This window comes from Ictidomys tridecemlineatus, chromosome 2 (genome assembly GCF_052094955.1).
Source record: "Ictidomys tridecemlineatus isolate mIctTri1 chromosome 2, mIctTri1.hap1, whole genome shotgun sequence".
NCBI classification, from domain to species: Eukaryota; Metazoa; Chordata; class Mammalia; order Rodentia; family Sciuridae; genus Ictidomys; species Ictidomys tridecemlineatus.
The window spans coordinates 3529855-3554755 of NC_135478.1; the positions used below are offsets into that span (position 1 = coordinate 3529855).

Consider the following 24901-nt stretch of genomic DNA (forward strand, 5'->3'; position numbering starts at 1 on the left):
AGAACCTGCTGGCTAGGTCTGGTTTAGAATTCTCCCGAGACTGGAGTTGGGGCAGAAACCAACACTGATCTCAATACAGATCTTACTCAAGCCCTGTACGCAGAGGCACTGCTATCACAGGCCAGCAGTTCTCAAACTTTTTGATCTCAGGATCCCTTTCTATGCTTGTAAATGACTTCTGATCCCCAAATGTTTTTGCAAATGAAGGATGAGCTACTATTATACTCACCATATTAAGAAATAAGCCTAAGGAAATTTCAAAACACTAATTAATTAAGGATAATGAACTTGGAAACAATTAACCTAAATAACGTATTTTTTTTAATGAAAAACCATTTTCAAAAAATAAAAAGAATCTGTGAGAAGAGCAGCATTATTTACATCATGACAAATCTCAATAATGTATGACTTAAAAAAGAAAGCAGAATTCTCTTACTTGCTTCTGTTTATGTGTTGTAGAGTAGGGAGATGGCTCAGTGGTGGAATACTGGGTTCTATCCCCAGCTACACACACACACACACACACACACACACACAGTGTTGCCGTATGGCATGTCATACACCCTCTGGAAAACTCCCATCATCGTGCAAGAATGAGAGTTAAAAAAAAGCAAACAATGTCTTTTTATTATTATGAAAATAGTTTTGAACTTGCAGTTCTCCTGAGAACATCCTGCAGACTCCCAGAAGCTCCTGGACCACCTTTGAGAAGCACTGTTATGCGTTACTCTCTGAGTACCAGCATTCCAAGGACACTGAATCCGGAATTAATTACAAACCAATTCCAAACCACCAGGAGTTTTATGCTGAGGTTCTGTTACAGAGCACTCCGAGGGCAGAGAATGCCAAGTCTGAAAGGCTGCACCATCGAAATTCAAATGCCAACCAAGGTCAGACAGTAACCAGAAAGTGAGAAAGTGGGCCAGATCCTGAGCAATATGGAAGAGGCTATGAGGGTCCAGGAGGGCGCAAGGTCTATTTCCAAGGCAGCTGCTGCTCCTCAGCTCCAGGTTATTCCTGTTTTCAGAAAAATCAGATATCTGAATACCCCCCCCCATTTCAGAATTTGAAAGTGTTGGCTCCTAATTAAAAACAAGGAGAAACCTAAATGGGTCAAAATAAACATATCTGCTAGCCCCCCAGGCAATTTACAACTTCTGCCTGTGTTTTTCAACTCTGGCTTCCTGTTGTAAAGTATCTGTGAGCTTTTTGAACTACAGATGCCCTAGATCTCTGGCAACCATTTCAGATGGAGCAGCCCAGGCAGTTTTTATTCTCTTCAATAAGATCCTTAAGCAAGGGTGGAGCACAACCAAGGACCAGATTCACAAGTGCTATGCCGTACATAGTACTGAGTGCTAAGACCACCAAAGAGGATGCAAACCGGGGACATGAGGGTGGCAGGAGGTGGGGGGCTTTACAATGACCCCCTAAGCTATACAGTTTTCTACAGTGCACAAACAGACCACACTCCTGGGCCAAGGATTCAAAGGAAGATCACTGTGTAGAGGTGTCAAAAATAATTCCCCTTGCATTGGGCATGGTGGTGGCATACACTTGGGAAGCTGGGGCAGAAGAATCATAGGTTTGAAGCCAGCCTCAGCAACTTAATGAGGCTCTAAGCAACTCACCGAGACTCTGTTTCAAGATTAAAATAAATAAATAAATAAATAAATAAAGGGCTGAGGATGTGGCTCAGTGGCTAATCATCCCTGGCTTCAATCTTCAGTGCCAAAATAAATAAAAATCCCCTTAAAACAAAGAAAGCCTGCTGTTGCCACCACCACCACCACCAGATTCAGAGTAGACAGTGATGCAAACCCATTTGCCTCAAGGCTGCTTTAAAGTACCATGGAGAGCTGCCGAAACTACAGCAAAGTCAACACTGGCCACTTCTGCCTTTCTTGCATCCTCCTTATTGTGTTCCCTTCTCAGATGCCCTGACAATGCAACCAATCTCACTTCTTTTATCCCAGGCCTATATTGTGTCTAAACTCGCTAGGCCAGCATTCAACCTGTACCTAAAGTGTTCCCTTCCCAGCCCCAAACAACTGGCTCTCCTCCAAGCTCCATTCCAAGCTCATGTGGAATGACGCTTGCTGCCTCCACTCACTCCAAGCCCTGCTGAGCACAGACACACACCCAGAGCTTCTGCACAAGGATCCTGTCTAGCCTAATGCCAGCAAATGCCCAAGGCTAACAACACTGCTGAGGTCATTCCACAGTCCAGGAATCCAAGAAGCAGGCTTTGGTTAAAGGTTTTATAGAACCATAAGCTTCTCTTGTCTACACATGAGTCCCCTGGGAAAACTTAAACTTTCTTCAAAGGCCTCTAGGCTGTTATGACTCTCCTTGGCTACCCCTACCCCCAGGTGGTCTCTGCTACAGAGATGAGACAGAAGGCACAACTGAGTCCACAGGACAAATGCCAGAGTTCACTTTTGTCATAAATCCATGATGATTTTCAAACACTTGTTTTCTCCTTATTCTAAAAATTATGTTTAGAGCAGGAAAGGAGATGACAAAAATTGTGTGAACTGAAAATTTTTACTATTTGAGTTCGAATTTAAAAATTCAGTTGCATCTAATCCCCCAAGTCAACAATAAAGATACAAACTGAGAAAAGATAAACCACCCCTGAAAATCTCCCAACTCTCACTTGGTCAGGATAGATTAGGACAACTTTGACCCCCAAGGGATACTGGGAAATGTCTGCTGACATTGCGGCTGTCAGAACTGGACGCAGGCAGGATGTGCCACGAGCACCCATCTAGTGGGCAGAGGCCCGGGTAGTGATCAAGAGCCTGGAGTGTACAGGGGGTCCCCACCACAGTGAAGGACCCGCTCTCAGATGTCCACTGTGCCGAGGCTGAGAAACCCCAACCTGGATGTCACATAAGGCAGAGGGACTCGGGAAGACCAATGGCCGCTCCTCCTGGTGTCCCACCACAGCTCCCCTGGGGCCATCTGAGTGGGGTGGACTCGACTGCACGGCTCAGACCCATGCCTTGCTGGGTACCTGACCCCCACGTGGGCAAGACACAACTTGCTGCAGGGAGACAGTCGCCACTTGAGAGGGTGTGTCCCTGTGATCGTGCTCAGTCCCTCCTGTGCCTTACTTCATCAGTCCTCACAGCCACCTTGAGGGAGCAGGATGCTCTTCGCGCCCATTTCACTGGTGAGAAAACCAGCCTCCCAGCAGGAGCGTCCACGTGGAGCCCAAAGACAAGCCCAGTTCTCTGCAGGGCAGAGCTCATGCCACTGTCACTTTACACCAGTGAGTCTCTGCTGGGGCTGTTGTGCACTGTTTCCTGACTGGATGGGAGGCTGGGTGTGGAGACATTTTTGGTTATTATCACCCCTACAGTAGGAGGTGTGTTACAAGCATCTAGTGAGTAGGTTTGGGGATACTACTATGCTGCCAAACATACATGTACAGGACAGCCCTCTTCCCAACAGGTTTATCCAGCCCCAAATGTCAACAGTGCCAAAGTTGAAAACCTTGCCTTATACTGTCTCCTAGGTTTCCACTATACAATACACATCTACAGGCCAGAAAGAAAATGTCACCTTTAATGCTAAAATCTAGACTCCAAAATATTCTATGTTTCAAATGTACTTTGCTCACCCTGGGAAAAAAACTCTAACTTCAACACCTGACTCAGTTCACAATGTCAAAGAACTCAAGAAACAGCATGATTAACAAGTTTGGGAGATACAATGAGGAAAATTCGGGGGGGGGGGGAGAATATTCTTGGACTCAAATGTAACACACACACACACTCTTAAGAAAGACGTATTCCAAGTAAATTTTTAAAGTTACAGACCACAGGACTACCAAGAAAGGAATGTGAGAACTGCTGTCTCTTCGAGTGAGAAGATCACCATGCAACAAGAGCCAACAGGATGCAGTCCTGGACACACAGCTGAGTTTCCCTGCACACAGCATAGCTAACCTGATTTGCTGAAACCAGCGCTTCTCAACACCAGCTAGCTGTATTATCAGAGTCACCTGTGCTGCTGCTCTCTGTCAGACATTCAGGCCATCTGGAAATCCTTCACAGGATCAGAATCTATAGGGTGTGGGAACTGGGTACCTGTACTTTTAAGAAAAACTCCCCAGGTGATTCTGATACCCAACCAGACTGGACAGCCAGTCCTTCAGACTGACACACAGATGGGAAAAGTCCAAGTACAGAGACAGAATGGATAAGGAGGAACTTGGATATGAGGATGGACCAACTTAGGTTCCCAGCTTGGAAAGGCAGAAGCCAAGAAGCTGTTAGGAGCTTAAACAGCGAGAGGGAGAGCATGGCTATAAGGCAGTCCCCATAGTTTCAAAATACACTGGCAAGGAAGTCCTACTTTACCTAGTGGATGAGACATCAAACATCCTAGGTGGCCATACATGCTAAAAACAGAAATGGATTCTTCAAGAAACATTACAGAGACCGATTGAAGGATGGTAGGGATATCTGAGGTTCAGAGATCTACTAAAACCTGATCTCCTCAGAATGACTGTCACTAGTGTCAAGATGAAATGGTGTGGCATTTATTGAAAAAAAAAATTAGCACAAAATATTCCATTCATTTATTTTACATATGTCCATTTAATATGCAACTTATAATGGATAGTTTATGTGTACTATGCAATAAGCAGTAACCCCTGGAAAACAGCAAACCATAATTTTCTTTATGCTCAAAGGTAATCCTCACAATAAGGATTCACTAATGAACTCATCAACTCATTAATTCACCAAACATCTTTTGGACACCTACTCTGTGCCAAGGGCTGTTCTAGATGCAGGAGGTCCACCAATGAACATAACAAACATTTCTGCCCTCATGGAGCTCATATTCTAGTGGAGTCAAACAACCAGGTAAAACTAGCATGCTGGGTGGGGATAAGTGCTGTAGAATAAAGTAAAGCAGGCTAAAGGGAATAGAAAATGTGAGTACAATTTAAGGTAGGTAGCCAGATAAGTTCTTAATAATAAAGTAACATAAATGAGTAAAAATCTGGAGATAAAGGAGAAAGTCATGGGTGTATTTGGGGGAAACAGTTGCAGGCAGATGAACCATTAGGAAAAAAAGGCTAAAAGGAGGGAGTACATGGCTCACTCAAGAATACTGAGAAAACCTGAGCATCCAGAGAACAGCAAGTCAGGGAGAGAGTGGTAGAGAGAAGGGTAGAGAGGTATTAGGGGTGGAAGTAAAGGAAGCCCAAGTTGGTAGTGAGATGTCATCACTCTCTGGAAATACTTTTAAGGTATAACTAATAGGATTTACTGTTGATTTATAGGAGGAACCAGGGGTGACTTCAGAGTTTTCTATCTGAGGAATTCAAAAAATGGACCTACCACTTAGTATAAAGGGACAATGACTGTGGTATGGGCAGGTCTGAGCAGGAAGCTAGGATAAAGATTTTGTTTTGGACATGATGTCAGATGTGCCTATTAGATATCCAAATGGAGATGTCAAATGTAGACATGGCTCTCCAGTTCAAGAAACTATATGAGCTCAAGAGGTAACTCTAAAGAGTAGTCATATTGATTCCCGTTAATTTATCCAGGCCCATTTCTGCCTTTCAAATGGATCGCCATGAGCTGGAGTACCTCCCCTCCATGGGCTCCATTGTCAGATAAGAGATTCAGTGTAAAATGGTCAAGTCAGAGGGCTCTAGAGTCACATCACTTTGGTTCACATTCCTGCTCCTTCCTGTGTGACCTGACTTGGGTAGGTAACTTAATCACTCTAACTCAATATCCTCACTGAAAGAATGGGACTACCAGTATCTACTTCATGGAGCTTTCCTGGGGAGTACTGTCCCCGTACCACTCCAAATGCGCCCCAAGGCTGACCGCTTACTATGAGCACTGGCGCACAGTGCGGGTCAGGATGGGAACCCCAGGTCACCCAAGAACAGCAGGGAGCATCGCACGGGGAACCAGAGCCAGACAGGTACAGCTTGCCTGCAGTTGTGCACCGAGAAAAGGAGACAGCTAAAAATAGAACCTCGGAAGTCCTCAAGCCAGAGCAACACGATCGTGGACGCAGGCAGACATCAGCCTGATCGAGTGCTTCCTCTTGGGGATTTGGAGGTGCAACCTTGCCGAAAATGCTCAGGAGGCATGTCAGCGCTCCACAGAGGAGAGAATCACAAGGTCTCTCTGGAAGTGCAGCCAAAAAATAAAAAATAAAGGAGGGGCAAAAAGCAGCCCGGCTTCGGCAGCCCAGCTCCTGTGGCCGGGCCTAACTGGGGACACGCGGCGCCCCGAGGGACCTGCGGGAACTGGCGGGAACGCGGGTGCGGAGCTCGGGCGGGGGCGGGGAGCAGGGCCCCGGCTCCCTGCGGGCTCGGCGTGGCGGCCACCGGCCGGGCAGGGGACGCCGGTGCCGGGCGAGGGGGCGGGGAGGGAGCGTGGCGCGCGCGGGCCACCACCAGGCCCGAGGTCTATTTACATCCGCGGCCGAGGCCCGGGCCGCGCCGCCCGCCCCTTCCGGCCCCGGGCCGGGCTGCGGGGCGGAAGCGCCTCTGGCCCGCGGCCCCGGCGGCCTCCCGGCCACTCTGGCCGTACGGCGGCAGGGACCGCGGCTGCCGCGAGTGATGGGCCGGCGGGTGAGGCCGGCCTGAGGAGACGGAATGGGGGGCGGCTGCGGAGCCCCCGAACCTCCAGGGCGGAGCGGACGGGACGCCCGCACTCAGGGACGCCCAGCCCTCGGGCCGGTGGCCCCGCAGCCTTCCTCCGCCCGCTCCCCAGCCGCCAGCTGGCCCCCGACGGCGCCTCCCCTACCTTCGTTCGCCAGGTCCGCCATTTTACTTCCTTAAGCCCTCCCACAAGGCCCCGCGCCGGCCCAGGCTCGCCAGTTTTCTGCCGGAGACCGCTGCGCGTGCGCATTTAATAAGCCGACTCCAAGCGAGGCGGGCAGCCTGCGCCTGCGCACTGAGCTGCGCGCCGAGTCGAGCTCCTACTCGCGCTCCAAGCACGCGCCTGCGCACTAACGGCCCCCCGCCTTCTTCCCGCCGGCAAGGGGGGCGTGGTCACGTGAGCGCGCACGCGCGGGAGCAGCGCGCGTTTACTGCCTGGTGGTCCCAGCGGGGGTCCCGTGGTGGCACTACCCGGTGATGATCCTGGGATCCGAAGCGGCAGGAGAGCTGGCGGGTCTGGTGCGCAGCGGCCGCGGCCTTCCTCTAGGTGAATCCTCGGCCCGAGGGACTTTCCACCGGCGCAGCAGCGGAGCCTGACCTCGGTCCTCGCCGCGGTGCAGGAGCACCGACCTGGGGGCGGGCCCGTCGCGCAGCCCTAGCCCGCAGGTGCCGCCTGGGTCGGGGACAAGACCTTTGATCCCCGCGACCCACGGGAAGGGACGCTCCGGGACGCTGGCGCCAAGCCGGCACCAAGGCTCTGCAGCTGTAAAGCGGCCGAACCGCCCCGTCTGCGGACGGTCTGCGCCTTCACGTGGAATTGCAGTTGGCGCCACGTCTGGACGCCGGATGCCAGGCCAGGCTCTGCCAGGAGCCACGTCAAGATGTGACCACCCCCAGGAGCTTGGGGAAAGGGGACCCCCAGGGTCTGCCCCTGCTTGCCTGCTACCTGTCTCAGCATGTCTTTGGGGCTAAAGCACAGCCCAGGTCCACCTGCTCTCCCCGCGTGGCTGTCCGGCCTGGAGCTCTTCTGGGGCACTGAACACCTTCTCCGCCCGGGGTCTGTTCCGCACGCGCACAGGACGAGGGAGATTTTAAAACACAGAGGGGCTGGGCTGCGGCTCAGCGGTGGAGCGCTCCAGCGCATGTGAGGCCCCAGGTTCGATCCTCAGCACCACATACAAATGAATACGTAGAATAAAGGTATTAAAAAACTCCTTCCTTAAAAAAAAAAAAAAACCATAAATATGAAGGGGCATCCCTTCTCAGTGGTTTCAGAGGGCTTTTGCTTGAGCCTGGAAATTCAGGATATGAAGCCCCTGCGTTTGGTCCCGCACCGGGCCTCTCTCCTGCCTTCAGCCGCACGGGTCTCCCCATCCCTGTGTACCCCAAACTCACCGCAGCCTGCGCATCTCTGCATTTGCTGACCTCTCTGCCTGGGTCTCATCCACGTTGAGCCCCAGCTGGCCCTTTTTAGGCCGATCCTACCACCTGTGGACCCAATATGGCCTGCCAGCTGGGTCCTGCCAGCTAAGAATGTAATATTGAACAGGTTAGGAAAAAGGTCAAAGGAAGAATGAGGCTTCAGGATAATCAAAGCTTGTATGAACTTTAAATTCCAGTGAAGTTTTATTTGAAAATAGCCACACTTATTTATATGGTCTCTGCGGTTGCTTTTGAGCTTCAGAGCAGAGCTAAGGCCTGGTACCTTTTTCTTGGCACCTGGGGTTGAGCCCAGGGCTGCTTTACCACTGAGCCACATCCTCAACCCCTCTTTTTATTTTAATTTAAGACAGTCTCACCAGGTTGCTTAGGGCCTGGCTAGGTTGCTCACTATCCTCAAATTGTGGTCTTCCTGCCTCAGTTTCCTGAGCCCCTGGCATTAAAGGTGGGCCACTGCCACCAGCCTTTTACCATAGTTTTAATTTAGGTCTTGACAGAAAACCTGCCAATCTCTCTCTGGTCCAGGGCACCAGCTGTATCTGGGAGGCCTCACACCCACCTCTGCGGTGGTCTCCCTCCAAGGCTTACGCACCAGCCACGCTGTTTCTGCGTTGGCTCGGGAGGATGTGTGCAGTGCGTGCCCGGGGACGGTTTGTTGAAAGTTTTTACTGATATTTTTCATCACTTTCTTAAGTCTTGACAGCCATCAATAAAATAAATTGAGCCCTGGTGTGTAGTGTTTGCTGGTTTTCTTGGTGTACTTCAGCCGTGTCCTGTTTTAAGCTACTGATGTGATGTCACCATAGGTATGTGAGAACCTGCTGCTTCTACTGTGGTCCCCAGGCCACCAGCATTAGTGTCACTCCTCACTGAAGCTTATGGAAATCCAGAATCTCAAGCCCCACCCTAAACCCAAGTCAATCTGCATTTTAACAAGGTGCCCAGGAGCACTGCGTAGAGTGCTCATAAAGAGCCACAGGATTCTTTTATTCTTGCCTGGCATCAGGGTTGGGGTACTTAGTATCCCCAACAGTTCCCTCCAACACATTTTCTAAGACTCAATTAGACTCTGCTCCCTAGAGTTTGCCAACAAGCTACCAGTTCTTAAATTGCAGGTTGCCCAGGAAGAGCTGGAAAGGACCTGGAGTCAGGTCTGGTCCTCGTGTCCTCCAGCGGGTCCCCCCCACCCGTGGGTCTTCTCCGTCTGCAGTATCTGGGAAGCCTTCAGTATTTTTTCTTTTGTCCTAATTTACATTACATAGACACTTTGTGTCACATTTTAAAATAGAAAACCACTAAGCCCTGAATAGAGATCATCATAAAAAATAAACATGAAGAGGAGGGGTGTCCTTCAGCTCCGGGCAGGTACTCTGGCGGGCCAGGTGCTCAGCCCAAACCCTGCTTCTGTTGACTGTGAAGGGGACTAGCAGGGTGTCCTAGGGGCATCAGGAGCATGTCATCACTGAGAGAAACTCTGCTTGCTGTGATGGGGACTGAAAGAAATTGACGGTGTGATGGCTGGGATCCATGTAATCAGTGCCATTTAATGTCATGTCTGCATGTCACCTAAAGTCTTGTCGGGCACCACATCCACCCCACACTTTGGAAAAGTCCCAGCAACATGTCATCACTTGCTAAATATGTTCTAATGGTGGCTTTCAAAGGACGCCGGGATACAAACCCTATCAGCCCGACAGGGCAACCGAGTGTCCCCTGAGTTCACGCCCTCACAGGCGCTGTCCCTGCCTGCCTGGAGCCCCGCAGGCCTTCCGTTTTTATCTGGTCTCCTCTCAGATGAGCCAACATTCATTTAAGCAAATATTTGTTGGTTGCCAACTGGTGGTTTAAAATGTGACCCAAATTATTTGTCCCTGCTCCCATCCAGGAGCGGAATCTCCCCTTCTCTTGAATGTGGGTGGGCTTGTCGGTCACGAGCATGGGGAAATGACACTGGAACTTGTGGGGCTGGGCGCAACTTCCCCTGGCTCCCTGGGAACAGTTCTTAAAGTTTCCAGGATCACAGGAGCCCTCCAGCTGCCCTGAGCCTGCCATGTTGGAAGGGAGCGAGAGCGAGGCTAGCTTCCAGCCAGATCCCAGCCAGCCTCCGGCTGTTCCTGCCACAGCCCTGAGAGGATTGCCCAGCCTCGCCCTTCCCGGCTTCAGGAACCCAAGACAGATACATGACAGTTGCTATAAGCACCTCGGTTTGGGTGGGGGGATCCCGTTACACAGCAGTGTGTGTCTATGGCATCTGCTCCGCATCAGGCATTATTGTGCATGTTGAGTTCCCAGGATGAATAAGAGACCAGGAACTTTGCATCATTTTGTGGAGAGACTGACAATAGGGAAGCAAAGATTTTCAAATGCTACAAAGAAAAAAAAAAAAAACAAAACATTGTATTGTGACCGAAGGGGTATTTTGGAACCACTGGTCAGGGAGGTCCCCTCTGAGGAGGTGACATTTTGGTAGAAAGTCTGCTGGAGAAGCATTCTAGCAGTGTGTGCAAAGGTCCTGAGGCAGCAACCAACTTGGCATGGTGGAGGGACAGTGAGAAGCTCTGTGTCTGAGCAGAGGGAGCAGTGGAGGTGGAGGAGGTGAGGTCATGGAAGGAGAGTACAGGGCCTCTCAGGCCACAGGGGCCAGTTGGGACTTGGTGCTGATTATGAATAAGAAGCAGGAAGTGAGAGGGATTCAAATGGCTTGCTCTAAACTGGTATTGGCCTCTCTGCTACCTGCTTCCATTTTGGCCCACTGGAAGACAAGCCCCGGGGACCCTCCCTCCTCCACCTGCACAGGATGGTGTTTTCTGCATTTGGCTCCAGGGGTTATCTTCACATTGTGGGCAGCCTGTGAAGGGTCTGCTCTGTGCCCAGCCCACACTGAGGTTGAGAAGCCAGAGAGCAGTCGGGACAGTCCAGCCAGGAAAAGGAGTGGATTGCTGCCCGCGGGCGGGCCAGGCGCGGGCCTCGGCCTCGGCCTCGGTATTGAACCAGGAAGACACACCACCTGCCGTCTCAATGAGGTTCTAGGCCCACGGCACTGGGGACAAGCCTGGAGGCGAGCCCTGGATGCCCAGAACAGAGGCGGCTAAGAGGGCAGGAGGGAACGGACATTCTGGTGGTAGAAATGCTCTAAAGCTTGATTTGGGGGACAAGGTGGGGGCCGGTGCCTAGACATGAGTCAGATTTTATGGAATTGTAAATGTGCATACATTCAGGTGTCGCCACACTTTTGAGAATGGCCATTACCAAGAAGACAAGGGAGAACAAGTGTGAGGATGTGGAGACGGGAACCCTTGCACCACTGTTGGTGGGAATGTCGACTAGCACAGCCAACATGGAAAATGGTCTGGAGCTTCCTCAAATAATTAAGAATAGAACTGGCTGGTGCAGAGACCACTTGGGAGGCTGAGGCAGGAGGATGGTAAGTTTGAGGCGAGCTTAGGTAACTTGGTAAGATGCTGTCTCAAAGCAAAATTTTAAAAAGACTGGGATGTAGCTCATGTTTGCCTATCATGTCTAAGGCCCTGGGTCCAATATCTAGTACTGAAAAAAAAAATTAAAGGTAGAACTAACATATGATCAGAGATCCCAGGACTGGGTACATATGCAAAGGACATCCATACGCCAGAGAGACCTCTGTACTCCTTGCAGCACTATCTTGGTCAAGGTATGGATAGGAAAATGTGGGCTATGCACAGTGGAAAGCTACGCAGCATTAAAAAAGAAAGAAAGTGGGCTGGGCTCAGTGGTGGAGCTCACACCTAGCATGTTTGAAGCTCTGGGTTCCATCCCTGGCACCACAATAAATTTTTAAAATTAAATAAATCATTCCTGCAATTTGTGATGTGTAGATGAACCTGGTGACACTATGCTAAGTGAAAGAAGCCACACACAGAAAAACTGTGTGGCCTGGCCCTGTGTGGGACTGGAGCTCCCTGGAGCAGTGGGGACCAGGCAGTGGGTGAGGGGCAAGCTCGGGCCCAGCGTGGTGACTGCCTGCCTGGAAAGCCGCAAGAGAGCAGAGCATAAATGTTCTTACCAAAGGTGCATAAAGACAGAAGGGTCTTCGTGCTCATGGATCTGTTCATCTGCTTGATTTAACCAGGTCACAACGTTCTGTAGATCCAGGCGCACTGTGTACAATTCTGTCAGTTAGTCAAAGCCAATTGAAAGCAAAGGCTTGGCCCCAGTGCCGTGGGCCTAGAACCTCATTGGGACGGCAGGGGTGCGTCTTCCTGGTTCAGTACCCAGGCTGAGGCCCGCGCCTGGCCCGCCCGCGGGCAGCAATCCACTCCTTTTCCTGGCACGCTGGGCTGACCTTGACCTGGAGGAAGGGTGGCATGCAGTTCAGTGCCACCTAGTCACACTGCTTTAAATTGCTGCAGGCTTCCCTGGAGCCGCAGGGGAAGGCTGGGTCCCGCTAGGCCTTTAGGTCTCCGAGCACCTGCTCAGCCAGCTGTGGGGCCGCAGCAGGGACAGATGCCCCTGCTCCCGGGGGCTGTGGGGTGTGAACCTAAACCAGATAATCCCGCTGGAGTGTGTGGCTCCAATTAGGAGGCTCCAGCTGGCTCCCTGCTGCCCAGGGGGCGGAGCTCCTCAGCAGCCTGCCCAGACCCAGGTGGGGAGCAACTAGGGGAGGAAAGCAGGAGCAAGGCACTGCCTGGCCGCCTGCTGTCCTCTCCATCCAGGCACTGAGGCCCGGATGTCCGCCCTGCCCAGTCTTGTTGAAATCCTCATCCCCAAGGTGATGGGGTTGGGGGCAGGGGTCTCTGGGAGGGGATCCGGTCAGGAGGAATAGGATTCATGCCTTGTGAGAGGCCGAGAGACCTGGTGCCTTTCTTTCCACCACGAGAGGATGCAGCAGCTGCTCAGGAGGCTGAGGCAGGAGGGTGGTTGAGTCTGGGAGCTGGAGACCAGCCTGGGCCACTCAGTACGGCTTCGTCTCAAAAAACAAACCCTAGCTAGCCACAGGCCTCACCCAGCTTCCCCAGACCCGAGGTCAGAACAAGGGCAGGCCTTGGGTGCTGAGGCCCGGGAGAGCGCAGCCGTCACCCCACCTGTCTGATCCGCTGTCTTTGCTCAGGATTGAGCCCGAGACCTCACCTGGCATTTAGACGTCATTTCTCCATATTCAGCCTGAATCAGACCCACGTTTCCTTGACCATGACACTTGCAACACACTCTCCTGGTTACTGTGTAGAGTACCCCTTAACCTTGGGTTCCTTTTCTCCTAATTAAGTTCAGGTCACAAGTTTGGCAAGGACCTCACAGAGGTAATCCGTGCCCTGCCGAGGGCCTCCTGGCAGGCGGCAAGAATGTCAGTCTGTGACTTAGAAGGCTGCCCCAGATGTCAGCTGGCTGCTTTGGTCTTGTTTATCTCCAGGGAAGATGCTTTGAGTTTATGAAAACAAATGGGAGAGATCTGAGGAGGAGAGGGAGGAAGCGAGCTCACTCTGGGTGTGGTCTAACCTGTCTCGCTTTTTGCAATCAAGTCAACCATGGTCCCTGCTTCTAGACAAAATCCAGGTTGGGGTGTCCTAGGGTGGGCGGTGTGTGGCACAGTGACCACTAGGCGGCAGCAGAGGATAGGTATGAGTTAAAACAGGGCACCAGGGACCCGGGCTCTGCCTGCGTTGAGCGGTGGAGAATGCCAATGTGGGAAGTCTTGGTTACACCTTGCTCTCTGGCTCTGTGGATGATGCTCCAGTCTGACTGTGCTTGCCAGGGGCTAGGGATGGGCCGCCTCCAAACCCAGCTCTCCATCCCTGGACGGCCTCCAGGGGCTGAGACTTCCTTCTGAATTTGCTGCAAAATTCATGGGTCCTAGGGGCCATCAGCTTGAAGACAGGTGGAAACGCTTGCAACCACCTCTGGCCAGTATCAGCAAAGGGAAGTGAGGTGAGGTGAAGTGAAACAACCAGGCAGGTCCCCAGGATCTCAGAGCCAGAGGATTCCATGTGGCGGCCCAATTCAGCATCTACCCTGGGGCTGGGCAGCCTCCCGCCTCCATAACACGGGAGCACGTGGTGGAGCGGGTGCCCTCCTCATGGCCAAGGAGGGAGGGGCCGGGGGCCAGCAGAGCGCTGGTTCCCTCCCAGGGCATGCCCCTTCGACACGAGCCCTCCTGCCAGGCCCCACCTGGAGGCTGCTCCACCTCCCTCCCCCCAAGCTGGACACCAAGCCTTTAAGACAGGGGGCCTCTGGGGACAGTGGGGACACTCCAGCTCCCAGTGAAGGAAGAGTGCTGTCTCTCAGAGCCACGCTCGGCTTTCTTGGGTTTTGTCCTGGTCCATTAAGAAGAACCAAAGCACCAAGCTGGTCATACCGCGCCAATCATCCCGGGCTGACTGATGGGCACGTGGCCCCTGAGGACCTCTGGCTTGGCTCCCCGTGTCCCCACGGCACGACTCCGGCTGGACCCCCTCCCTCTGCACGACTTCTGCATGCACCTAATCGGCCTCCCTGCCTCCAGCGCCTCCCTCTGCCCGCCTCCTGCCAGGACCCTCTGAAGCCCAACTGGGTGCCATGGATGCCCTCGAGGAGCGGGACTTGGGGAGGCTGCACTGCTGTCTGGTCCATCAGGGGCAGGCACCCATGAGCTCTGCTCGATGCACCAGTCGCCAGCACAGGGAGGGGCATTTCCATGGTGGGAACTGGACAGGTCACCAAGGGGTGGGGCAAAGGGCGCAGAGCAGCAGCCAGTGAGGTGGGAGCGGCCGTCCCTGTCCCGCAGGGCACCCCTCCCTCCTCAGCACACCTGCAGCCAGCGGGCACGGGCTCCTCCCGGCACGCTCTGGGGTTCTCACCCCCACTGTGAGGGCAGGGCCGTCGTGGGCCCTCTCCCCTCCCCACCCAGCAGCAGCTCACTGAGGTCCAGCTGAAGGCCCCGGGGGCTGTCATGGCCACTCGGGCACCCAGGGACATGGGTTCCTTCTCTCTCGCCGTCCTCCTCATCAGACTCAATGGAGGAAGCCCAGAGCAGTGAGCTCTGAGACTGAGCCAGGAGGAGCGGGGACATGCCAGGGGCAGGCGCAGGGCCAGGCACAGGGGAGTCCTGGGACTTCCCAGGATCGGCCTCACAATTTGGAGGGCCTTGGTGCAAAATTAAAACTGGGGCTGGGCTCCTTGTCAGAAACGAAGTTTCAAGATGGTGAGGGCTGAGCACAGGCCCCGAGTTCCCTGATGGCATTTCAGTGTCACCCAGGGACCCTGGGCCCCCTTCCTGGGACTGAGGGGCTTGGGCTGGGCCAGCATCCCCCTCCTCTATGGGGCATCCTCTCACCCATGGACCCTCCGAGAGGTTGGTCCCCAGGATGCTCCGGTCCCACCCCGTCAGGATCTGTGGGCTGGGGGCCACTTTTGGAAATGTGCACACACGGGTTCTTCAGGCCCCTAAAATTAGCCCATGGCCCACCCAGAAGGCCCTGAGGACCCTGGAGGCTTCTCCACGGCCGTGCGTCTGTTCATCCTGCCACAGCTGGAGGGCACAGGGAGGGCACGCGCTCACGGGTGTGCAGGACCCTGGCCGTGGCAGCGGGTGGTGCACTCCTCTGCTGACCTCACTGGCCCCAGCTGCCCTGCCCGGAGGCCAGGGGCTCCGGCTCCACCAGGACGAGGGCCTGAGGAAGGAGGGAGCAGGGGCAGTGGCCGGGCAAGCCCGCGACCTGGGGTGGCGCGTGGGGCGGCGTGGGAGCATGGACCATGACCCCTGAAGGGGCGGCTCCAAGGAGGAGCAGGGTGGAGGGCTCAGGGCCTCCGTGTCCTCCCTGCTCCTCCAGGAGACCCTGCAAAGGACAAGGCGGAGCCCGAGGCTGAACCCAGTCTGTCCTGGTCTCCACAAGGGGAGGGACGGTGGGGTCAGGGAGTCCTTTCACCAGCTCCAGTCTCCCAGGAGACGACACTAGACATTCTTCCGTCTGATGTCACCAAGTCTGGAGGATGAGGCCAGACAACATTGCTCTCACCGTGGTCTTGCCCCTTTCCACCCCTCGGCGCCCTGCACCCCTCCTGCTAGCCACGGGGTGAGTCTGCGTGAATGAGAACAAGATGTTGGGGTCTGAATATACTGCAATATACATGTTCATAAGAAACCTTCTAAGAACAATTAATTAGAGCACAAAACTATTGATATAAACATTTTTTCCAAAAAGAGAAACTATTGCATTTCATTGGACGGTGCTTCCTAGACAGAGGCTCGGTCTGAGGTTGGTTTCGGGAGGGAGCTGGCGCTCAGCTGAGGCAGCGAGACGGAGGCCTGGGCTTTCCAGGCACACAGGTCCCCGTGTCTCAGGTTCAGGGCTGTGCAAGTCCTGGGTTTCCCTTTGTCCCCAGAGAAGAGCTCTGGCTTCAAAGAGGTCAGGATGGGACCTGGCAGGGGTCAGATGCCCCAGAACTGCTGAGAGGGAGGGTTCAGAAGGACCTGGCAGCAGCGACCACCACAGCCCCCCACGAACTTGCTCCAGAGCCAGCGGTCTGGCTCAGTGTGGGCTTGGACTTGGACGGAACCCCAATCCTGGCTGGGGTGGACCAGACACCAGTGGGCTGCCTTCCACAGCTCGCTCTTTTCTAGCTCCAGGTCTGATCCGTCCAGGGACGCGGCGACTCGCAGCTGAGACTGGAGAGGCCTCTGGCATCAGGACCGGGACCCTTGCGGGCTGGCTGCCTCCTGCCTCAGCACAGCATGGCCCGGACAGGAGGCCCAGGATGGCCTGTCCACACAACGCCACAGGCACGGCTGAGATTGTCCCTTGCACCGAGAGGCACGCGGTGAGGGCCCTGCTCCCTTCCGAGGGACCCACAGAGGCTGAGCTCTGCGCCGGCCGACAGCACAGCATGCCTCGGGCTCTGCTGGGTTTCTTCCTTTTCTCTTTTTAAAATCGTGGTGGAAACTGGCACTAGCTGAGTGGAGGGAGGACACACGTGGGGACCAGCGGCCGGCCCTCCTGGGCTGGAGGGCTGTGGCGCGTGGCTGTGGCGCTGGGAGTGCGAAGGGAGCGTCAGCAGGTCTCTGGCCCGGGGTGGGGCGCCACCGTGGGCCCAAGTCAGAGTCAACGCACTTCATCTAAGAGGCACTGTGTGGGCGGCCAGGACGCCGTCCCTGGAGTGGCCGGCGTCCTCCAGGACCTCGAGGAAGGTGCCTGTGGAAGGTGCTAGATGCCCTGCAGGGAGTGGTTCGGGTCGCTGCGCTCACGCTTCACCAGGGGCTCGCCCAGGCTGCGGGCACCCGCTTCGGCCTCGCTGCCTCGCTCGTCACCGATGTCATCTGCCGGCCGACGTGAGGGAGAGACAGGCTGTGCTCACAGAGGAGGGGACAAGCCCTCCCGCGGGTGACTTCCCTCCAACAGGGCCGACTGGCCTGGGTCACACTGTCGGCAGGCTGGGCCTCGGGAGAGTCCTGGGGACAGGTCCTCACCCCTGGGCCAGGACTGGGTCCAGGGGTCTCTGTCCCAGTGGCCATGGAGCAGGAGCCTTGGGCCGCCCTGGCTGGCCGAGCCTTTCTCCGTGGGCCCAGTGTGGGAGACCCCGGGGAACAGGCTCAGGACGGCCCAAGGGCACCACAGGGACTCGTGCCCACTTCCCAGGTGCCACCAGCCGTCTGCAGGCCCGCTCCCGGAGGCCCTCCGCCCTGGGGACTGCCCCAGGGAAGCCCAGGCACACCCACCTTTGTCCAGCAGGGTCAGTGACAGGGAGGCGAGGTCGTTGAACTGTAAGAGAAGCGGAGTCAGGGGCTGGCACACGGCTGGCTTGCCCCACGAGGGCTCGCACCGCTCAGAGCCGCTCCTGCCCCCCGCCGCCCTCCCTCCAGGGCCCAGCGCCTGGCCACCGGACCCGAGCAGCACCAACGCAGCTTCCACGTGTCTGGGTGAGGTGGGGGCCCTGGCCACTGTCTTCGGAGTGTGACAGCCTCTTAACTGTGAGGAACCGCTGCCCTCTGCCCTCCATTTGTTCTAGAACCTCTACAAGTGAGGCTCCATTTCTTCTTTGAAACAGCCCCACAATTGTACCCCCAGCTGTAGACCCAGAGGGACTGAAGAGGGGGGCCGACAGCCCAGGTCCACGTTGCAGGTGGACCACGACGCCTGGCGCGTCCTCTGCCACAGCAGGAGCCAGGCTCCGGCAACACAGTGCAGGGGGACCGGGCACCTCAGGCTCAGTGAGAGCCAGACCCACAGGCCACAGCATGTGACTCAGCGACAGGACACGTCCAGGACAGGTGAGTCCAGAGACAGGACGTGGACTTGCGACCTGGGGTGACTGCTCACGGTGACAGGGCCGTTTGGGGGCAGAGTGCTCTAAGGTGGACCCTGGTGAGGGGCGCACCTGCGAATGCACTAAGTGCCACTGAATCGTGTACTTCACGTGGCACATCTGTGGCCATGCCTGTCATCCCAGCTGCTCGGGAATCACAGTTCCAGGCCAGCCTGGGTGACAGAGCAAGAGAGACCCTGTCTCACAACAAGGAGGGCTGGGGAGTGACGCAGTGGGAGAGCGCTCCGGGTTCAGTCCCCAGCACCGAAGCAGAACAAAACACCAGGTCGACTTCTGTGTGGGTTCTGCTCCGATTTCCTAGAGGCCTGGCATGTCGGGGCCCCGGGAGGCCAGGTCCCAGCGAGTCACACTGCAGCCGGGACCAGAGCCAGGCCCTGGGCTCTCCCTGCTCCAGGCCTCTCGGGCGCCCCGGCCACCTGCCCGGCCACACCCCCGGGACTCACCTCTCCCATGACGGCGATGGGCGTCTCTCCGGTGGCCTGGGCCACGCGGTGCTCCACCAGGTAGAACATGTACTCGTCGTAGAGCAGGCGGATGAGGTGGAAGGAGCCGAAGCTGGCCGCGCTGCGCAGGGTCAGGTCGCGGATCACCATGGAGCTGGGCACAGGGGGACAGAGGCCGGAGACTCTAAGTGGGGCTGGGCACCGGCCGGCTCCTCCAGGACCCCAGAAATCCTGGTGGTCCCGAGACTGCTGGCCTGCGGGGTCGGCCAGGGAGACCACCTCGTCTGTGTGTCGGGCAGTTGGGCGGGCTGCCTGCTGGCCCCCAGACACGCGGCACCGGCAGTGGTCGCAGCTGCGGGCACGTCACGCACCTGGGGCTGAGGGTGGAGGCATCCGCGCCTGCTGCTCTCGCCCAGCTGCCCCACCACCACTCAGGAGCTGGGGTCCAGCAGGGACAGCAGTCCTGCTCCTGCTCCAGGGGCGGGCTTGCTCAGGGAGGGGACGGGACCAGCCAACAGGCAGCAAGGGGCAGGCGAGCGAGCACCATGGGAGACAGGGGGCACATGGGCAGAGAGTGACAAGGACAGGTCTATCCAGGGAGGCCTGTGAGAGCTTCATTAACGCCCGAGGCGGCCGCAGACAGCTTGGGGCCAGCAAGGCTCGTGGGGTGTGGTTTGTGTGCGGTGCCGGGACTGGGCCCAGGGTGCCGTGCCACCGAGCCACACCCCAGTCCTTTTCGTGACGGCCTCTGGCAAGTCACCCAGGCCGGCTTTGAGCTTGCCATCCCCCTGCCTCAGCTCCCTGAGCAGCCAGGGTGACAGAGGGGTGCCCCTGCGCTCTGCGGAACACCACACGGCCATTCGCTTCTCTGTGGGCAGCTGGCCAGCCTGGCTGGGGGACAGTGAGGAGTGGGTGTGGCTGGCATCATGGGGGGGGGCAGGATTGGCTGTAACTGCCCACGCAGGGCCCCCCAGCACCCCACGCTCCTCAGGACAGCGGCCTCCTTTCCAGGTGTCCATCACTCAGAGAGGCCAGCGTGGCCCAGGGACCCCAGGAGCCTGTCAGAGTGCGGGTCCTGCTGCTGGTGTGCACAGTGGGGACTCTGTTCCTGGGAGGTGGCGGCCTCAGGAGCTCGGCAGGGGCCACCGCCGTCCAGTCTGCAGGCTGCCCCCAGGGCCTGCCCCGCGCCGACCCCCTGCCCGTTCTTGTCTCTTTGGAAGGCTTTCTGGTGGTCCGCTGGCCCCGGCTCTGAAAGTTCAGTGAGGGTCCGCGGGGAGCAGGGGCCTCCCGTAGGCGGGAACTCGGCCTCTTCTCACCTGGGAGGCCCTTCAGTTCTGAGTCACAGGCGTCCCTCCGTCTCCCTGGGGAACTGCTCCAGGCCCAGGGGACACCTGTGGTGCCCACGCCCCTCACGTCCCACAGCATCAAGGCGCGTCCTCCTGTGGCCTGCCGACCTTCTCTGGACGGCCTGCGAGGCCCGCTGCCGCGTCAGGGTCGCACTCACCATCGGGCCGGGCGGCGGGACGCTCTTTCTGGTCTTCCCGTCTGCCGTGGGTGGAAGCCACAGACACAGAGCCTGGGACCCGCAGCCGGGAGGGCTGGCGGGATTGTCAGCATTTCCTTTTCCTCATTTCCCTCTTATTAGAGCCCCGCGGCTGGGTGCCGGACCTCTGCATCCTGAGCCTGTGCTTTCTTGGTTTCTCATGAAGTCTCTCTCACCGCTGTGCCTCCCGTTTGCTTGCCATGAGGGCGTTTTATGTGGCCCAGGCAGCGAGCGTAGCCAGTCAGTCCGCGGGTCTCGGGTGCACGCAGGCGTCCTGCTGACGGTGATGGACACCTGGGACTGGAGGCGCTTATTCTTGGTAGTGTGGGTGGGCCTTGCCCAATCAGCTGAAGGGACTTGAGAGAAAAGGTGAGGCTTCCTGAGTCCTCGGAGTTTCCGCCTGTGGCTGCAGATTCCAGACTCATCCAGTCACGGGAGCCATTGCTGGAAACAGCCCTCTGCTCCCCTAAGGTGCTCGCCGGGACCCCAGGGGGCTGCTCTGTGGAGACGGGGTCTGTCTCTGGCTGCTCTTTCTGGTTTGGTCCTCCGTTCTAATTGACTGCGTGGATTCCATGTTCCAAACTTAGTGTGCCCGTCCTCTTTGTCCTCGAGCGCCATACCCAGAAGCTGGGCTTCTCCAAGCTCAGCAGCCAAGTGGCAGTGGGGTAACCCCCGCCCCTCCCCGCCCCCGCACCCTGGAGGTGCCTGCTGGGCGGAGCCCGGCCTTACCTGTAGAAGGACCACTTGAGCAGGAACTGCCGGGCAGCCTTGGGGAAGCTGGGGCTGCCCACGTGCTGCTTGAGCACCTGGGTCACCACGTTGTCCAGCCAGCTGGCCCACTGGTCCAGGGAGCTCTGCTGCTGCAGGGTCAACTTGAAATCCTGCTCCAGCCGCTGCACCAAGCTCTCCTCACACTGGCACACCCACGAGGCCTGCTCCTGCAGACAGCACAGGGACAGTGGCACCCTGTGCTGACCCCAGGAGGGGCCCAGCCACTGCAGTCCCCAGACCTGAGCCCAGCTCAGCGGGGGCCTCGGGCTGTGCCCAAGTCTGGGCTGTTCTTTATTTTTTTGGTTCTGGGCTGGAACCAGGGCCTCACACACTGCACCACTGCGCTGGGCACCCGTTGGGCCTCCTTGACATTGGCCACCAACCACTGAGCCGAGCACCTTCAGCACCTGTCTTATCACACTGCTGCCAGCGCCATGGGTGCAGAGGGTGCACAGGCCTCCTGGATGGAGGCTCGCGTCACACCACGTCTTTGTTTTGGTTTTGTGTGTGTGTGTGTGTGTGTGTGTGTGTGTGTTCACTTATTCCACAGAGAAACTCAGGGCGGAAGTGAGGTGAACACAGAGCTGCAGCTGTCACCTGTGGTTCCTTCAGCCCAGCGGGCAGAGCCATGAGGACGGCATCAGGGAGTGTGGCGCCAGCTCTGGGAGCTGGGGGCGTTTGTGAGGAGGTGAGTGAGGTGTCAGCCACAGCGCCTGGGCGGGAAAGGGGCCTGAGCCATCAAGGAACGGAGCCACCAGGGACCACGGTGGCTGGGCAGGGCTCTGACCTGGCACCGTTTCATGCAGCAGAAGCTGGGCCAGGCCCCGGGCAGGTGGTCTGCTGTGGGCTGAAGCCATGGGCCTCCTGCTTTTCTAGAGGAGGGAGGCCCAGGCCGTGTGGGGAGGACCCTGAAGTCACGGCCTCTCTGCAACTCAGTGCCCTTCTGAGCCAGACTGCGGGGACCACGTCTGAGAAAGTCACCTGCACATTGGCAAAGTCCACGCGGTTGAGGTCGCTGAGCATCTGGTTGATTTGGGAGGTGTTCTGCAGCACGGCCCGGGCCGCCTGGGCCAGGTGGTTCAGGGACGTGTATCTCCGCAGAGTTTGGGCAAAGGCACTGACGACACCCACCTGCGAGGGACAGTGTGGATCACCGGGAGCCGCAGGCCCCCGAACCAGGGCAGGAGGGGCTCTGCTCAGTTCCCTGCCGGGAGGAGGCGGCCGGAGAGGGCCCTGCTCTGCCACAGCAGGACGAGGAGTCACGCCACGCTGGGCTCAGATGGCCACAGTGCAGCTGTGGCCACTTCCAGTCTCTTGGCGAGTGGGAAGCGCAGACTCCTGGGCATCCCGGGCCAGAGCCTGGGGCGTGGCCTGGGAGTGGGAATTCACGGCAGCCGCCACAGGCCACGACTCTCAGCACACCCAGGGCCCAGAGCAGCACAGACCCAGGGCGGGGCGCCAGAGGCCCCTGCGCCGGAGAGCTGTTTGAGAAATGCCCCCAAATGCCACGTCGTCATTCTCTTTCGCACACAGGCAAAATCTCCACCTTCTGTGGGGAGCCGCTCTGGAAATACACGCCCTGAAGTCCTGAGCAAGAGGTGCTGAAGGATTTCCGCCCCCCAATAACTGGGGCTTGACCCCAGCCGGGATAATGAGGTGGCTCCAGGGGTGGGCGTCACCCGGTGGGGTGGAGCCACCCTCCTGTTCCTTTGCAATCCTACCCCTTTGCCCTTTGGGGTGTCCCTATATAAGAACATAGACCCGGTGCCTCTCTCTCTTTCCACGGACCCCTAAGGCCAGAGAGTCATCCCCGAATTTTGAAAAGGTACTTCTGTGGGTTTCGAGCTTTCTTTGCCATTTTCTTAAGTTATTGGGATTTTAATCATCAGTTCAGATTTGTGAACCCACCGAGGTCGCCGCTAGGAGAGATGGCGAAGACCTTTAAAATTCAGTCTGTGGCCAGGACGGTAACGATAGGGCTATAGCGAGGAGATGGGACCTCCTCCCGTGACCACCGTGGAAACAACCCGGATAGGACACGGATGACGCCCGCCATGGCCCTCCCTGCCGGCACCTACTCCACACGCAGAGCGTCCCCAGGGCTCCCTGAAAGGGCCAGGCGCCCGCCTGACCCAGAGAAGCAGCCGCTCTTGGGCACAGTGGTCCGCGGGTTTCGGGGGGCAGGGCAGGGAGCCCCTCCTGCCAACTCCCGCTCCCCCACCCAGAGCACGCGGGGACCGAGGGGTCCCTGGGGCCTGTGGCTGCAGCTGCCCTCCCATCGAGGGTGGGTGCCCAGGCCCAGCCTGGCGTTACCTTGGTCTGGATGACCTGCTGCGGGAAGTCACTCATGGCGTTGGCCAACCAGCCTTCTAAGCTCTTGGCAAAATTACGGATCGCCTGCGTCAGGGTACCTGGAGACATAAGCCACAAGGTTGACAGTGAGGAACGTGTGGGACAACGTGGGTGCAGGAGATGCCCGCTCCGGAAGGACAGCTGCGGGGGAAGGAACTGGGGCCAGGACACTTGGAGAAGGGGCCTGGGAGAGCCAGGGACGTGCCCTTTGCCACTGCCCCCTTGTCTAGGACGGTGGTTCTCACCCAGAGTGACTCTACCCCAGAGGACACTGGGCAGTATCTGGGGACATCTGTGGCTGTCTCAGTTGGGAGCACCTGGTGTGCAGCCGGTGGAGGCCAGGGCCACAGCCCAGCACCCTGCAGCACCCAGGACCCCACCCCAGAGGACACCTAGCCCCGTCGGCGATGGCAGGGGAGACCCTGATGCATACGCCACATGCATGTAAGAATGTTCTGCCAACTTCCACACTGAGGTTGGAAGAAGGGGACTATGCCCAGGACTCGAATCTTCACTGGAGGCTCGTGCTGGTCTGCAGTGACCAGCTCCAGGCAGCGAGGCCACCGGAGAGAGGTGGCCTGTCTGTCCTTCTTCATCTCCTGGCAGAAAGCAGCCTGGCGGTCATCAAGACCCAGATTCCCCCTGCACCCATGACTGCTGCCAGGCTTGGCCCTAGTGCCCAGCAGCGGGCGGCCTGAGCTCTCCCTGCTCCTGTCTCCCCCAGGGCCGTGGGCACTCGGCCTGGGCGGGCACCACAGCCCTTGTGTGGCCTGTCATCGCCGTGGAGGGCGGAGGCCCTGGAGCAGCCCACCGCAGGGGCTCCCGTGTTCCTCACGTCGCCCTCACTCTGACCCCTCCTGTCCTCTGGGGCCATCACAGGCAGAGCCAGGGGTCCCCCAGTACTGGGCAGCCCGGGGCTCCGTGCGCGCTGCTCGGGTGGGATCTGGCGGGGTTAGGTGGCCCCCAGCCCAGCAGGCTGCAGGAGCTGTGCTGCCATCCTGGCCATCCCTTGTCCACTCAGGAAATGCCCCCAACCTTACAGGGAACCTGGGACAGCAGGTGCTGGCACATCCTCAGGACTAGGGTGGTGACAACTTTACATGGCCCTGAGGCGCTGCTTCCCTCACAGTGACAGCTTGGAGCTGTGACCAAGCCACTCTCAGAGGCCGTCGGGCCACTCACATGCCCTCCAGCAAATCTTCCAGAAAGCACTGAGCCTGGCCTGGCCTGCGCTGGACAGTGTCCTGACAGCTGGCAGAGCCCCCGACAGCCACTAACTCTGACACTGTGGGCCAGGAACAAGGACAGATCCATAGGCCCCTGCGGACTTGGGAGTGTTACCTGAGGTGGGTGGGAGGGGGCGGGAGGGGCTACCGTGCGCAGGTGACAATGGGACGAAGAGGGAGGCAAGGAGGTGGGCCGCGAGTGGCC

General features: G+C 57.2%; 2 protein-coding genes across 26 annotated transcripts in view; both read right to left on the bottom strand.

Moving 5' to 3' along the window:
- Positions 1-6963, bottom strand: part of Ranbp3 (RAN binding protein 3) — a 55570-nt gene extending 48607 nt beyond the window's left edge. For 5 of the 24 annotated variants that reach the window (XM_078034391.1, XM_078034367.1, XM_078034372.1 and 2 more), the window contains exon 1: positions 6795-6946. In XM_078034391.1, coding sequence (XP_077890517.1) covers positions 6795-6899 — 105 coding nt within the window. In that variant the 5' untranslated portion in view covers positions 6900-6946. Of the gene's footprint in view, positions 1-6794 lie in introns of all 24 variants that reach the window. The other 19 variants (XM_078034435.1, XM_078034410.1, XM_078034407.1 and 16 more) reach the window with 14 other exon arrangements.
- A 9190-nt stretch (positions 6964-16153) lies between these two features.
- Positions 16154-24901, bottom strand: part of Rfx2 (regulatory factor X2) — a 79546-nt gene continuing 70798 nt past the window's right edge. For both annotated transcript variants that reach the window (XM_078034329.1, XM_078034326.1), the window contains 6 exons: positions 23432-23529; positions 22100-22249; positions 21077-21285; positions 18805-18958; positions 17754-17796; positions 16154-17354 (listed from right to left, as the gene is read on the bottom strand). In XM_078034329.1, coding sequence (XP_077890455.1) covers positions 17242-17354; positions 17754-17796; positions 18805-18958; positions 21077-21285; positions 22100-22249; positions 23432-23529 — 767 coding nt within the window. In that variant the 3' untranslated portion in view covers positions 16154-17241. The remainder of the gene's footprint in view (positions 17355-17753; positions 17797-18804; positions 18959-21076; positions 21286-22099; positions 22250-23431; positions 23530-24901) is intronic.